The following is a 16,475-nucleotide window of genomic DNA, read 5'->3' on the forward strand; positions in this document are numbered from 1 at the left end:
CAAATGCCCATAGAGTCCACAGAACACGTTCACCGCTTTCGACACGCGCACGCACATAAAACGTATTGTTATGTGGATTTATAGTTGTCAACGTTAAAATGTTAACTTGTTGCAAAAATGTTGCGTTATCAGAATAGTCACCACTTGAAGCGGTTTTTTTTACCTTTTGTTTGCTAGCAAAGGTTTCATAACGCATTCCTGTTTTAATTTATATAATGAATCCGTATTCTTTTGAATCTAACACCAAAATAGAAACTGAAAATTTTGTAATGTGCCTACTCTTGTTACCAATCAAAAATTTCTTTCAATTAAGTTTCAAACCTTTTTAAAGGATGAGTTTATCGGTCATTACTGGTCAATGTATAGTACACTCTGTAGAAAAACCAGACATTTCAGAAATAATAAATAACGTTATGATAATATAGTAAGAAATTGCGTTTTAAAAATCCGGATAACTACATGTTAAAATGAATAATCGTTTACTATACGGCATTGCAGTTTGTACAGCCAGAAGTTATTGTCCTGTCGCAATCGAAAAATATAATACACGTTTGCGAACAAATAAGCTATATAATCACCCCTTTAAAGTTTTTACTACCTATAAACATCCTGGCGTTAAAATAATACTTATATAAATATTACGGGTGGCAGTGAGACTGCTATATTGGCGGGGAAAATGAAAGCCAGTTATAATCTGTGGTCACATATACTGTTTACAATTATGATTGGCCTAAACATAATTGCAGCATCTATTTTACTATATACTATATTTTTACCTGCATCGTCGACGAGGAAAAGGTAAGCCAGTCCTAATCTATGTGGTTACAGAGACTATTTACAATCATGATTGACCCAAACACAATGGCGGCATCTATCTTACTGTTCAAACGAGCATAAATCAGCACTATAAACTATTGAAGATCGTAATGGTCACCAACATGAAACATCCTCACTTGAACGCACACTATCGACGACAGGTCATCATCCACAAATCAGCCGATAGAAGCCCTCTGCAAGTAACACGTCGCCCCCCAAATTTCGCTACAATGACCGGTGTTACACTGCTCCTTTCCACCAATCACACAGGACTTTGACTATCTGTCGCATTTTTTGCCTCGAGGTCGTCCAGAACCTATCTCACAAAAGTTCAATGGAATTTAAATACTATTCGTCGGCCTATATTTTTGTTTTCTATATTGTTGAGCGTACAAACTAACAAAATAACTTATAAAAAATCTTGTTCAGATCTTATTTTATTTACCTTAGGTGCCGTAATAGATACGTGCTGGTGTTCTATACATCCTTATCTTATTGTACGGAGGTTTTTTATCTAAGTGTTTAATCTTTGTGATTGATGCGTGACCCTAAGCAAAGAGATGCCTAGATTATTTTTTCCATTATATAACTATATTATTCTTCTTTTACATATAATAATTAGAAATTTTATGATACATTTTTTCAAAGAAAAAAGAGGAAAATCTGCTGAATATAGACCACTCCCATAAATTCCCTATAATACCGGTCAAATGCGGCCTGCAACCAGTATTTTCCGATATCCTTAATAATTTCAACTGTCCATCTCATGGATGAGTGTCCTAGACGACACTTACGGAGCCGTGGTGCCCACTCTTGGTAGTGGTGTACTATATATTCCATATACGTTGAATTATTTAAAAAAAATTTTTAATATTATACTTATACATTTACATATTAAGGTAATAAACCTTTTGTTAGTTTTTAAATCGTAAGAAAATATTATCTATCATTTTCCATTAATTGTCTATGGTAGTTGTAGTTAATTCCGAAGTTTCCTCCCACGTGAGACAAGATTCTAATACTAGCAAGAAGTGTTATAATAATTCAATTCTAAAAACTAAAGCCTTCACATCGTAGGTACTAGTATTTTATATCTCTCGTGTCACATGATTGAGAAATGAAAATTTGGTAAGGTGTTACTCTTGCAATGTATACCAACTGAAAAATGTTATACCAAAGATTTTTACATGGGAAATGAGCAAATATTTCCATGAAAGAAATAATTAAATTTGTTTTCAAATTTTCCTAGAGGTTTAAATTTCAGCACGTCATGTGACAGTTATTGAATTAGTATAATAATTTGACACGCGTTTTTGTATCGATTAATCGAATAAGAAAAATGTGTTTACACAAAACTTGAATTGATGTTCTTTTCTTTTTGAATTTTTATAATTGGAACACTTTTATAAAAACAAGCTTGATAATATATAAAAAAACACTACATTATACAATCATTATAAATCGATGAATATTCATGACACAGTCATTTATTTTAGTTACATTATTTGATAAATATGTAAATAAAAAAATTATTATACGTAAAACATTTAATATCTTTTTAATATTATTTATATTATTATTATACTTTCACATACCCTTATACGAAGTATATACCAATAGGAAAAATAATACGTATTGTTTTAAACAATTAATTAAAACCGGTTTTATTATCTCATTGTACACCTAAATATTTCAACGGTTGTTCGTGAAATGTTTTTACTTTTTGTTATTGTATATTATTAAATTAAACAACTGTTCGAAACACAAGCTATATCGTAACGATTAAAGCATTCAAAGCAATCGCTAACATTTGAATAATTGAATAGGTGCGTTAATTATACATCAATTACTTTTAAAATGACTTTTTATAATTAAGCATTAGTGACCAGTGAATGTATGGCTTTAATAGAATCTAAGTAGAAACGTACGTACCAGAATTTTAGTCAAATATAGGAGCACGTGAAACAGGTTTAGCGCGTTCGGCGCGCAAGAGCAAACTAAACCGGCCGCGATGTTGGTGCCCCCGCGCATGTGACCAACACAATTCGTGATGCGTCCATTAAATTAAATTGTTCGTCGGTGCGATGTTTACCGAATAAAAACGTATGTGGACAACTAAAATATACATGCGATTATCTACCAAACTTATTCTCCTAAACATCATACCTTTCATTTACTTCATTTATTTAAAATACAAAGTAAGTGCGTAAGTAGTAGTAAGTACAAACAATAAATCGAATGTTCACTACATATATTTCTAGATATTAGTATATACACACACAGCAGTATAATATCATTTAAAAGAGTAAAAAATACGTAACTTACGTTAATGAAAATGTCCTCCAACTGAAGCGTACGAAGCAATAAAATCGTGTCTCAGTTATTTGCAAGCGCATCAGCTGATGATAAGGAAGATGAGAGCTATCTCGTGATCTCTCCGTGCGGTTGGTAGCATTGTAAGGCATTTACAGCCTCTGTCACTAGTCACAATAATAATACCTAAGGTAATGAGATTACATTTCATTACGTCTTTTACCTTGGAAGTAAGCAATGATTTTTTTACTCCAATTTCTTTGTCTTGCATTAATGAAGGTTTTAATACAATTTGCGATATCGTTGTACAAGGCAAAAACTCAGTCCTAGATTTTATGATTAAATTTAGCATACACCATTTTTTTAATTACTTGCCCTTTAAACATTGACGATTACGAAGGTAGTGTTTCAAATAACTTTTCCGGCTTCAAACTTTGAAGGACTTTGTATTAACGCAATAACTCTAACCATCGGGTAATCGATTATTGATACAATATATAATTTTTTCATTGTGTATTAACTAAAAAATTACTTTGAGATAACACAAATGACCGCTGGTACCTTAAGATTCTCGAATAGTATCAACAAGCGTCGCATAGGACGTCAACCTACAAGGTAGACGGACGACCTTTTACGGTGCTAAAAACTTATAGTGAAGGCCCATGTCCAGCTGTGGAATTAAAATGATGATGATCTTGAAATATGAGATGTGTACCAGCAGCCAATTAACTACATTAGCTACTGCACCCACAAAGTTGATCATAGACTGTATGTGCTTATCTTTATTTGTGGGTAGATACAATCGGTGCAGCGGTATACAAAGTTATTTGTTATAGGTGTAAGCCTTTAATTATCAATGTATAACTCATTTGTCAGTAAATAACTTTAAAGCACGTATTACCAATCACCTGTAAAGTGATCGGTCTGAAATATGTTAATAAGGCAATAAGTTCTTGCAGTACAAAATCTAAAGGAAGAGATAGTAAATACTAAGTAATATTGATAGGTTCCTCGTACCCCTATTGCATGTTGACAGGACTGAGAAACTTATTTGGGTAAATAAGTTTTTCAGTATTTAAATTTTTATTAACACTCCTTTTCATCCTTCACAATATATTTTATTCTTTTCGTTCGTCCATCACAATGTCTAACAATATTGATAGATTGTAATCTGAATTGTGAAAACGCCTTTTCTTGTTATATTACCGTTACTTTATTTATTATATTTTCTTTTATTTTTGTTTAGGCTGTACCATACACAACTTGACAGTAAATAAACCATTCACCCGCTTAAAGCTTTTACATCTATAACCAATCACCTTGCACATCAAAACACTGGAGGATGCGCATGCGCGGCGCAGGGCGGCAATTCACCGCAGCGGTGGTTATGGCCTGCGGTAATATTGCTACTGAGATCAGTATGAATGTTTTGCGAAAGAAGACTGAATAACTTACTAGGCCCTAAAAATTTACACAAATAAATCTCGGGTAGGTTTCATACACGTTGTAGGGGCAATATTACGTTACCGTCGCATCGAAAAGAGGAATTCCACAGAAATAAAATTGTTAATTTACTTCGATATAAATACGGACGAAGCTCAAATTGACAATAAACACACTTCAGACTTCGTGTTGTTGTTACCTCAAGATCTACCGGCCCTAGGAACAGTCCCACGTCTAATGGAGATAAGCATGAACAACCTTGTTACAGTGGTGAATAAAAAGTCACAGCGGAACCAGAGGTATCGACGCTGCAGATGAATTTTCCCGGAGTGGCTCCATGTTTGTTCACAGATAACTCACATCAGAGCGTACTAGGTGTCAACACATTGCACGATAAGCAAACTACGAGGCAGGCAACGTTTGCCGTTAGCTACTATTTAAAATCCTACTACGGCTGTAGCGACTACGATTGCATCTGGTGACAGGGTACTTGATTGGGTATCTATTTAACAAAAATCTTTTTATTTTAAATTTTACGGTCCGTCCTCTATGCAGATCATGTCTGGAGTAAGATGACTGCTACCAACATACTATTCTAGTGTACGGCAGTAGCGTCCTACATGGCCAACAACCTGCGTTCAACGGGTTGCCTTCCTGACATCACCGGCAAAAAGAAAAAGAGTTTTAACTTGATACAACTTTTCTTATCAGGGTTTTTTTTATTAAAACACCTATTTATTTAAAGTTTTATGGGCAGTCTTCTGTATAGGACATGCCTGGAAGAGGAAGAGACTTCTGCTTATGTTTATTACTCCTACAGGGTCACTCATCCCGGTTCAATACTTGCCTTTCCGAGATGGCGCCTACATCAAATATCTACTGGGATTCCTCCAGGAGTTGAATAGGATAGAATTAAGTCAACCCTAAGTAAATAACCACAGTGTCTCTTGGTTGCAGAGGCCAGCGACATGAGACAAAAAAGACAAGACTGAAAAAGGTTATCATATAAATCGCAAAGCTCGCATGGCTTCAAAAGCGCATCGGTTGAATCGGAAGCGCTAAGCAACCCAGATAAATAAACCTCGCAACAAACAAATTAAAGTTGCTTTTGTCTGTAACACAAACGTGGAGTGAAAATAGTAAAATATAATATAATTATGTATGGTAACTTGATATTAAAGTCACATATTACTAACTTATATAGAAAAATAATCGACTCGTAGAAATAAATGATTTGGTTACAATAAAACAAAAATTTTAAAAACCGATTTATGTAACATAAAACATTTATAATAGCCCAAAACGTTAAACATAAACCTGGTATACAAACATAAAAATTTTGTAAATTTAAACAATTGTAAAATACAACAATTAAAAGTATTATGTAGTGTATTGCATCCAAGCCGCCCAAAAATAATATTTTAGATTTTTTGTAGAGAACGGATATTCAGATTGGAAGTGTTAGATTACTATGGTTTGTATCGACAAATACACCCGGATGCCAACGGGCGAGACGGATACCTCCATGTTCGAGTGAGGCGGCAATCTACATTTGTATATACGCAAGTAAAGACTCCGGAAAAATATTGTCTTGTTAATTTATCTATTATAGTGCTGCTGTACCGCGCCTTAGGTATTCGCGCAGCGAGACGGGGGAGGGGGAAGTACGGGACTACTTCGTTCCGTCAATCCACCGCTATTTTTTCCTCGGCACCCATGTCGCCGTGTTATCCTAAGGCACGGTACAGCGGTTTCGGTAGCACTGTAGTGGCAATTAAGCAGCCTCTATAGCATGAATACACAGACCGCGGCCCGCCGGTTGAATACTGGTGGCCCGACGACAGCAAAAATAATACTCTCGTACATTCTAAAAATATTGAATTATATTTCATAATGAAACCAAAAAAATTTAATTACCTATACTTCTGGCGGCCAGCCCGCCATCAGTTCATGATTTGCCCGAGTGGCCACTAGTCTTAATAAGTCTATGCAACCATGCTCTTTAGTAATCTAGGGAAAATGACTTGGCAAATCCATCCAATTATTCGATCTCTAAGTACATATTTGGACCTAGTAAAATAACAGAAGTCACAGAGCGACATGTCTAAGTGACTTTAGGGCATGATTTTTACTTAATAATAGTACCACCACATTTATATGAGTATAATGAATCACCAACCGTTTGAAATAAAATTATTAATTCAAAATTTAAGGAATGTGTCTACATGTAGCAACTAAAAGATAAGCAGAAACTAATAACCAGAAATAAAAAAATAAACAAAACAATAGGTTTAATAATCTACTACAAAGTATTGGCAGTGTAATACTCCCTAATATGCAACTAAAACTCTTAACCTTATAAAAATTATTCTAAATACTAAAGAAAGAGGTAATATGGGGTTCCAACATTTTGTTTCTGAGTGGGAAATTTAAAAACGCATAAACGCAAACCTATGAAAAACTATTGATAATCCTTTGTAATATGTATAAAAATAAATTTTAAAAAATACTCAATTTACTATGTATTATGAGAAACCTATATAGTGCAATTAAAAATATCGATTTTTTAGAATAGGTCTATGTAACAATTTCGTTCATTTCATTTCCCATGTAAATATACTAAAATTCATATCTCCGTCAACCTGTAAAATGAGAAAGAAAAAAGATTACAAATAGTCTTAAAATGTTTTCCTATACCTATATCAAACTTTTTATCTATGATTAGTAATTTAATAATGTAACAAATATTTACTCTACTGAATAGGCTTTTTGAAGCACCATCAATTTAAATTTTCTTTAAAAGCTTCAATTTATTCATTCTTTCATGTTCACTGATGCCCAGTACTACCAAACTTAATGAATTTTTCAGCTTCGTACAGCGCATGGCTCTAAACGAAGGGCTGTATATCGCTTCGAAGTAGCTGTCCATATATTAGGTTGTGATATAACAACAAATATCTTATATTACCAATTTTAATTTTTTACCAGTTAAAAGATCTCTTTCACCATTTGGAACCCAAAAGAATGGAATCAAAATGTATTTGTATGAGTATATCTTATATACACAAGGACGTCTTTGTTTTTCTACCACCACAGAATGAAACAGACTACTCAAAAATGCTAAATCGTTTAAAAATGAGGTCTTGTTTAAGGCATAGATCGTAGGATGGTATAAAAAAAATGTACCAAAACTACTTCGTCTATTAGAATTAACTGTTGCATGACAAATTAAAAAAAACTGATTCACTTAGCAGTATCATAAAGACAGATATTTCAATGTAATTTAATTTTATGAACCTAATTTAATTATTTATTTAATTACCAATTATTCTGATGACTAGTGAACACCAAAGCAATGCCAGAAAAGCATATTTTTTTGCAAATTCCATCCACAAATACAGTTATATACTAAAGTTGTTCAAGCATTTCAGTAAGTTTTATTAGTTTATATTCTATGACGGTTTTTGAATTCATTTCTTAATTCTGGGCTACAAAGTTATACACTGATAATTTTATGTATATCCCTATATACCATATATTTATCATAATTCTTACATCTAAACAAGTTTCCCATATGTATTCACCATGAATAGTCATAATTTTTACTTTATCAAATTTTACTCTCAAGTTAATCCAAAGTTTAAATATTACTTACATACACCAGGCATATTCATTAACCATAAAATTGTATGACTACATCTTACTGTAACTTTCTCGGATCCATCAAATGCATTGGATGTACTAACTAATTCTCCAAATTTAAGAGTTGAATTATCTGAAAACAGTAATTTTGCAGTAATATTGAAGGGTTTAATTAACAAAAGATAAACAAACACTGTTGATATAACAAAACACAATATTGTATCATTTTTATACTAATTAAGTGATTAATGGATATTGTGAAATTTTATGGAAAATTAATTATTTTTTCAATTGATAATGCGAGAAGATAAATTTTAAAAAAATGTGGCATATATTTTAATAACTATTAACACTGAAAAGAGTAAATGAATTTTATGCATACTTTGATGTTATTTCTGTTAATATAACTACAATCTTTATTTTTTTAATAAATTTATTTTTTTGGTGATAGATAATAAGTTGGTCTAATAGAGCATATTTAGATAATACTAGCTGATCCCGCAAACGTTGTATTGCAAAAAAAAATTGATATTTTAATTTACTAATAAAAAATAAGGGTTGATCGTAGAGGGGTGAAAATTCATGGTTGTATGTATTCTTGTATGCTGTATCATAAAAAAATAAAAACAAAAAATTTCGTTAAAAAAATAAAAAAAAATTTTTAAGTGTGAACAACCTTTATCACTTAGGGGTATAGAAAATAGATAGTAGCCGATTCTCAGACCTACTGAATAGGCATATTAAATTTGGTAAAAATCAGTCAAGCCGTTTCAGAGGAGTTCTGTTCGAACACCGTGACATGAGAATTGTATATATTAGATATATGCATTTTATATGATACATGTGTAAATGTTAATACATAGTTTTTAATAATATACATTTAAACTATACATCACATTATATATTATTCTTAAAACACTTTTGCTTTGAATATATCTAAAAAAAGAAGAACTTGAAAAAAAAGCATTGATATGCATACCTAAATTCCATTTAAGGCCACTGGTTGTTACACTTTTACAGACTTCTCCCATAGGAACCAGGGAACACCAAGATCTTTTATACTTTCTAGTTTCTTCTGGAATGAAAATGATATGATCTCCAGGAAAAAGAAGCCATGACACTGCATCATCGGACAATATATACACATTTGTTTTTGAACTCAACAGTTGTTTCTCTTTTGCCAGATATAATGTTTGGATATTTCCTAATATTTGATCAATTCGTCCCGAGGCCTGAGCAACAGCTACTACATGATCTATCTGAAACAAACATAAAAATAATCCAAATAAATTAAATGAATATACAAAATGATTGATTACTAGAGTGAAAACTTTAAAATGGTAAATGTATAGCTCATTTGTTAGCAATATGATGCAGAACTTCTACAACCATTTCTAATCACTCTGTATATGTTACATTCATTTATTATTTAATTTGAATACATCAGGCCAATTTCTTCTGGCAATCTGCAGGGATAGTAAACAATGACTAATTTTAATACATAGTAATTCAAATTTCCCAAAAAATTAAAATGATTTTTCATACAATATTATGACAACATTAATATTATGATAAAGTATACCATATATTAATTGACAACAAATAAGCTACACCTTAATTAACCCCTTTAAAGCTTTTTTCTATTATGATCCATATAATATCTTAAATCAATTAAAGCAAGTTTTGTGGTTTATATTAATATATATACAACAAACATACATACTTTTAAAATCTTTAGAAAAAATTATAAATATTTTAGTTTTTGTGACATACCTCTATTTCATGTTCTCTGCTATGTTTATTTAACTCCATCAAAGCCTTTGTGAAATCTGTATGATCTTGTTCAGGTGTGTGAACAACCTAAATTAAATTTCAAAATAAGACATGATTTATTTTAAAAAACCAGGAGTTATTTTTTACAATTTATCAAATAACTAAAAAAGATTTTACCACAATATTATTGCAAAATAAATATTAAGAAATAAATGCTAATAAGAAGCAAAATTAATTTATTTTACTATTGTAATTATTAAGCACTGTAAAATTTCTTGTACATACTTTAATTCACAAATTTAACTAATTGATATATCATAAACAAAGGCTACATTTCACCTTACAACCTTTCTTTTTATATTTCTGTAATATTTCTTCAGTTATGGAATCAAAGTCACCAGTCACCAGATCAGGTTGCTGGATGCTTTTTTGCTCATCCTCAGGCAACCTTTCTAGGAATGACTCCCATCTGTTAGTGCCACCATCAACAGTCATTTTCACACAAGCTGTAACAAAATAATCATTCATAATGGAATAGAGTGTAGATACCATAATCTTCAAATATTTGAGCACCTAAAACTCTAATCTCATATAAAAATGTAAATAAAGAACTTTACTAGCCATTACAGCTTGTAATGTTTTAAAAACATTAGAACAACACTGAAAAGATAATAAAACAATAAGATAAAATTTTCCATTTTTGAAAATAAATATGGATGTCAAATATATTTTATTAAATTATTAACATATAAAAAACCTTTTTTGATACACTATGAATAAATATACACAATTTTTTTTAACTTTTTGACTTATTTTATATACTTTTCAAACATCATTTGGGATTGGTTTACCTTCTATTTTTTGTCAAAACTAGGCATACAAAAATTAATTGAAATCTTTAGTATAACTTACCATTATTCCAGAATTTTTTAATAAAATTAGATTTTTGGAGTACTGGACGATTCAAAACAATTACAGCATATTTAACAAAGTTCTTGCTATTACAGCCCATTAGGTGTGTTATATCCCAGTGGCAGCACTTGATAATTTTATTAGGGCATCCACTCGCAGATCTCTGCTGTGTATACAAGATATTACTTAGCTTTCTCACCTATAAGTTATGATTACAAATGATATAAGATGGTTTACTAAATACAATAACATATGAATGGATTTTAAAAAAATTAACATATCAATGTTTTATTATGATACAACAAATGAATAGATAAAATGTAACTCTTCATCCATTTCAGAGAAAAAAACAATCTTTAATAATTGTAAAATTTGTTGAATACATGTTATCCCAAAAAATTGTATGTACTCTGCAATGTTCTATTATTTTATATATATATATATAAAACATGGTATAGGTGTTATTTAGGATTAATGTTGATTTATGGAACAGCCTGCATATGTGTATATATATATATATATATATCAATATATATATAAAAATCTACATAATGTGCACAACGTCAAACACTCATAAAATACTTAACTACATGCTATTAATATTTTTAATTAAATGTATAAATAAAATTTGTTCCTATAGCACTTTCCATAATAATTATGCACTAGAAAATACTTCGTTGGTAAAGGGTTCATAAGTATAGATGTAATATTCTTTTTTTCAACAATTATTTAAGTAAGAGTAATTTAGTTTCATTATTATTAACCAAGGTGTTAAATTTATGAGACAAACTTAACTTATATAACTTAAATATTATATTACTAAAATAAAAAATAATCTTTATCTTTATCGGATTTTACGTACAATATTATAAAAAATAATAAAAAATGTTATGTAATGTAATGTAAAAATGTGTTGTAATAAATGTAAAATGTAATGTCTAACCTTACATAAAAGACCGTTTGTAGTCATTTTATTAAATAAATTACGTATATAATAAAGTTCGCAATTAAACAAAAAATTTACAATCTGCAAAACAATCTGAAAAAGTAAGAACTCGAAAGGAAGTTTAGTAAAGAGAACTCGAAAAACATCAACTTTCTACATAACAAAAATTGTCAATGTCAATCACCATAAAGTCAAAATAGTAATAGTTACCAGTACTTACAGGAAATTCTTTTCATACATAAATATTAGAACTGTATAATTTATTCCCAATGCCGCACTCTTTCTTATGTTTGTTTTAAAATTGCGCAATTAAAAAAAATATTGATGCGTAACAAAATAGCGATAATTTATTATAATAAAGTGTACATAAAAATATTATAGTGTATTTGTTTTTTTTTAGAGTAAAGAATTTTTGAATTAATGAGAGGTTTCCTATCGTCCGTTAGTTATCAGTCGTTGCTCAAATTGTGTCAGCGTTCACACGACGATTTTTTTTGGCGTAAGTACGGACTCGCGGGTTAAAAACCGGCCGATAAAATCCGATGGTTCAAGTAGCCACTACATATTTACCAATTTAAAAGAAAAATCTTTTCGGTTTTAAAGTTGTTGTTAATGTTATACGCTGATATATAATTACAATATGTATATGTTAGAGACTCAAAAATCTAACAATAAATCGGCTAAAAATAAATTATTGTATTGAGAAATTAAATTATTAAATTCACACTAAAAAAAATGCTCTGTAGTTATCCTTATAATTAAGTCTAGAAGTATAGATGAAAGAGTCCTTCAGCAAAAGCAAAATTAAATAACTTAACTGTTTTTAAGTTTTAGCCTGTATGGACTATTACAATACCACTCAATACAATATCATAGTATTTGCTTCGGCAGTACATATGTTTTTAAAAAATACTATACAATAATAAAACGAACACAAGTTTACGGTCAATCGTAGTTATTAAGTTTTGCCTTATTTTTAAATTTGATGATGTTCTAGAGAATTATAAAAGTTAATGTACAAGTTAGTCCTTTAGTTACCCTACCAATTTATTGTAATAATTTATTGTAATAAAAATTTATGTATGCAGAAGCGATAAATGTATTTTTACTAGTAGCACTGACATTAAATAAATCAAATGTCAGTGAGTGGCAGAATTAGAAATCCGAAGTTGAAATTACGTTTCTTGTGTTTTTGTGTTTTATTATCGAGTTGAAATTGTTGATATACGAAAATGAATAGAATATTCGGCAGAGGCAAGCCTAAAACACCAGGGCCTAGTATAACAGAATGCATTAGTAATGTAAGTACTTAGTGCTAAAAGTGTTTTTGTTTATGAGTGATTCATCATTGCTAGAAAATATTGATGTTTAATATTGGATGCAAAATTTCAGGTGGACAGTAGAGCTGAAAATATTGAACAAAAGGTTAATAAGTTAGATACAGAGCTTCGAAAATACAAGGATCAAATGGCTAAAATGCGAGAGGGGCCTGCGAAAAACTCTGTAAAGCAAAAAGCGATGAGGGTTTTGAAGCAGAAAAAAATGTGCGGTATTTTTTGTAATGTTTCATTAAATTTTCTTTATGGAATGACATTCAAAGTTATTGTACTAACAGTTAAAGGCAAATTATAACAGCACTCGTAACTCTAATATGAGGGTGGTGTTATTTTTCATATGCAATATTTTATTAAGATAAAAATTATGTAAGTAAGTAATAACAATTGTTTTTGTCCATCATTACTTACAAGGTAAAACATGTAGTTCTTGTGTATAGGATACATGTCTAATCCATAGCTAGCTTGGGAGATCTTTTTACAAAATGAGTTTATATCAAGTAGACGAAAAGGGCAAATATGAGCTTATAGCCACATAACAGTCTTTTTATGTGAATAATTTGGAAGTATGCTTGTTTAATAGTTGTTGTTGAAATCTAAAACATTCTATAGAAATTGGTAGTTTATATCTAGTTTGATACCTATATATATATGCAACTTGGGTAATTTTGCTAATGCTTATAGGTATGAACAACAATTAGAGAGCCTCAGAAACCAGTCGTTCAATATGGAACAGGCAAATTATGCAACCCAAACATTAAAAGATACACATACAACCATTGCAGCAATGAAAGATGGTGTCACCCAGATGAAGAAGGAGTTTAAGAAAATAAATATTGATTCTATTGAGGTTAGTTATTTTTGTTATTACTAGATGTTATATACCTATACCAATTTATTTAAATTTAAGTGATAGATTAGTGTGGATAGCACAAACACAAGTCTCTTTAGTTTATATTGTTGCAAATATAACTGAATTATGTTTCTAGTTAAGAATTTTGCATATTTAGTCCAATTTTCTTAGTAGATTAAATTTTATGTTATTGGCGGATATACCTATACTACGCTTTACTCAGGTCACATTATTCCTGTGCTATGTATCATACATTATCATTTCATCCATAAATAGGCTTTCTGATGATTTTGACTAGCTTGTTTGTCGATCTCGTTTGTTGACTCTTTCATTGTGCTTGTTGGTTTATGGTTATCATTAAACAGTTCCATAAGCTCACATGACTAGGTACTGCCTGTATGATTTTAAATTATTTGTAGACCAAATGTTGACTTTTGTAGTCTATTGTTAACCACTGGTTGGGCAACATTAATTTAATTGGTAGCTTCTTTGTATAAATATTAATATTTCCAATACATGCATTTTAATGTATGGGATTTAATTTTTTAAAAATCGGGTTTCAGCTTTATTTAAAAATGTTTTAAATGGAATATTTTAAATGGATTTTACAGGATGTAAATGATGAGTTAGCTGACATGTTGGAACAAGCTGATGAAGTACAAGATGCATTGGGTCGTCAATATGGCATGCCCGAGATAGATGATGATGAACTTGCTGCAGAACTTGATGCCCTGGGTAAGTAATATTTGATCATGATTTTTGGCACACAAAACTCTTTAGTCACTTATATCTTAATTAATACCAGTTTAAGGAGGTGTTTCCCTTATTATCTGTCTTCAGTAAATTCTGTAACTACTTTCTAACATTTTTTTTAAATTTCTAGCTTATGATTGTTTCCTTTTCATTCTGATATGATACTCTGTATTTCTTTTATATTCTACTTATAACTGGCTTATTATAATTGGCCTCTAATTATTGAATATTTTATGTTTCACCTTAATTTTTTCCACACCCATATATTTATTTTTTTAGCATAGTTTTGTGTTGAGATTCATGGATTTGTTCTGACAATAGTTATTCATAAAATAGCTGTTCACAGTCTCTCTTTCTCTCAAAACAAATTTCACAATTAAAATGCCAGTGTTGTAAAACGACAAAACTTTATGTTATAAATCTATCTAAAATGTTAATTTGTCATAATATTAGTGATTTTCTCCTGTTTAATTTTTGCTAGTTCAGTGTATAGACATAAATACATAAAATTTATAGGTTTTTGTTTTATTGGTACTATCTAAAAATCCTGCGTTATGTTTATATGTATGATGAAATTTAAAATGTTATTACTGTATAGAGAATAGTCAAGATTTTAGGGTATATGTAAATATTTAAATTCATAACAGTTTAAAGGCTTGTTTAATAAATGATTGTCATTACTCAGGTGATGAAATTGCATTAGATGACGATTCCTCATATCTGGATGATGTGGTGAAGGCTCCAGCTGCACCTGATAAAGAACCGGGAGCAGATAGCATACGCAACAAGGATGGAGTGCCTGTCGATGAGTTCGGCCTTCCTCAAGTTCCAAGTGCTGCACAAACTTCACGCTAATAAATTTTTATGTTACATTTCTCCTTAATTTAAAGGGTTTTAAGTTAAGACAGATTTTTTTATTTTCTCTCTAAATACTTTAAAAATTCGCATTTTTTTTAGTTTATATCCAAGCCATGTATGCCATTGCACTAATACCTTGAAGCAGTTTTTTATTTTAACTCATTGTCAATTACTGTTTTGTTTTGTTGTTTTTCATGTGTCTATGTAAAGTTAATTCTACTAGAGCTTGAAGCTATGTAAGGAATATATATAAGTTATTCAAATATCAGATGTTTAATCTTTCTTTAATTACAGTAAATTTTTACATACTTATTAAAAGTGGTTGTATCAAATAGATTCTTTTTGTTAAATTTTTGAGCTAGAATTTATGTATTAAATGTAATGTAGCCTGTATGTTTTTTTAAATTAATTATAATTTTATTCTTAACCTATCATGTTTTTTATAGAACATTGCGTTTAATAACTGTGGCCCATTTGTATTCTTGTAACACCATGTTCTTAATTATTTAATGTTTAATTAGATTTCATTTTTAAAATAGGTGATATTTAAAGCTTGTTCTAAAAGCACGTAAATTAACTTTTAGCATTGTTCTTAACAAAATATGTAAAACTTACTATAATGATATGAAATATAATAATATATAATAAATAATATAATAAAAATAAAGGAATATTAAAAGTCATGTTAAAACTGCAGCAATTTTTTTTATGATATTCACACAACGTTTAGTAATCTACTGTATCTATTGGCAATGACGTCATATATGAAATTGTGTGATTTTTATCGTGTATCACAGATTAAATATGTTAACTCATAAAATGCAGAGACAAA

The 16,475-nt window shown here is 30.1% G+C and overlaps 3 protein-coding genes across 7 annotated transcripts in view; 1 reads left to right on the top strand and 2 right to left on the bottom strand.

The window, feature by feature from the left end:
- The window catches only part of LOC137931605 (V-type proton ATPase 116 kDa subunit a 1-like), a 30,170-nt gene extending 26,947 nt beyond the window's left edge, over positions 1–3,223 (bottom strand). Inside the window, exon 1 of one of the 2 annotated variants that reach the window (XM_068775057.1) lies at positions 3,142–3,223. The gene's annotated coding sequence lies outside the window, so the exon portion shown is untranslated. Of the gene's footprint in view, positions 1–2,748; positions 2,852–3,141 lie in introns of those variants that run through there. The other variant, XM_068775056.1, reaches the window with a different exon arrangement.
- A 2,651-nt stretch (positions 3,224–5,874) lies between these two features.
- LOC137931630 (thiamine pyrophosphokinase 1) lies at positions 5,875–11,972 on the bottom strand. Of its 4 annotated transcripts, none has more exons than XM_068775091.1 (7): positions 11,848–11,972; positions 10,900–11,065; positions 10,327–10,493; positions 9,988–10,074; positions 9,194–9,473; positions 8,228–8,347; positions 5,875–7,214 (listed from the first exon to the last, which is right to left on the bottom strand). In XM_068775091.1, the coding sequence occupies exons 2-7, from the start codon at positions 10,997–10,999 to the stop codon at positions 7,210–7,212; spliced, it is 759 nt and encodes a 252-aa protein (XP_068631192.1). In that variant the 5' UTR covers positions 11,000–11,065; positions 11,848–11,972; the 3' UTR covers positions 5,875–7,209. The 4 variants fall into 4 exon arrangements, with proteins under 4 accessions (XP_068631192.1, XP_068631190.1, XP_068631189.1 ...); XM_068775089.1 differs by having other exon boundaries at positions 11,843–11,972; XM_068775088.1 differs by having other exon boundaries at positions 5,875–6,439; positions 10,900–11,098; positions 11,843–11,972.
- A 1,011-nt stretch (positions 11,973–12,983) lies between these two features.
- Vps60 (vacuolar protein sorting 60) lies at positions 12,984–16,284 on the top strand. The gene is made up of 5 exons (XM_068775105.1): positions 12,984–13,146; positions 13,238–13,389; positions 13,864–14,029; positions 14,644–14,767; positions 15,471–16,284. Exons 1-5 carry the CDS (start codon positions 13,078–13,080, stop codon positions 15,638–15,640), a joined length of 681 nt encoding a protein of 226 aa, XP_068631206.1. The 5' UTR covers positions 12,984–13,077; the 3' UTR covers positions 15,641–16,284.
- The last annotated feature ends 191 nt before the right edge of the window (positions 16,285–16,475 follow it).

This window comes from Battus philenor, unplaced genomic scaffold, assembly GCF_028537555.1.
Source record: "Battus philenor isolate CCGP_79_NKW_IND1 unplaced genomic scaffold, ilBatPhil1.0.hap1 SCAF_8, whole genome shotgun sequence".
Lineage (NCBI taxonomy): Eukaryota > Metazoa > Arthropoda > Insecta > Lepidoptera > Papilionidae > Battus > Battus philenor.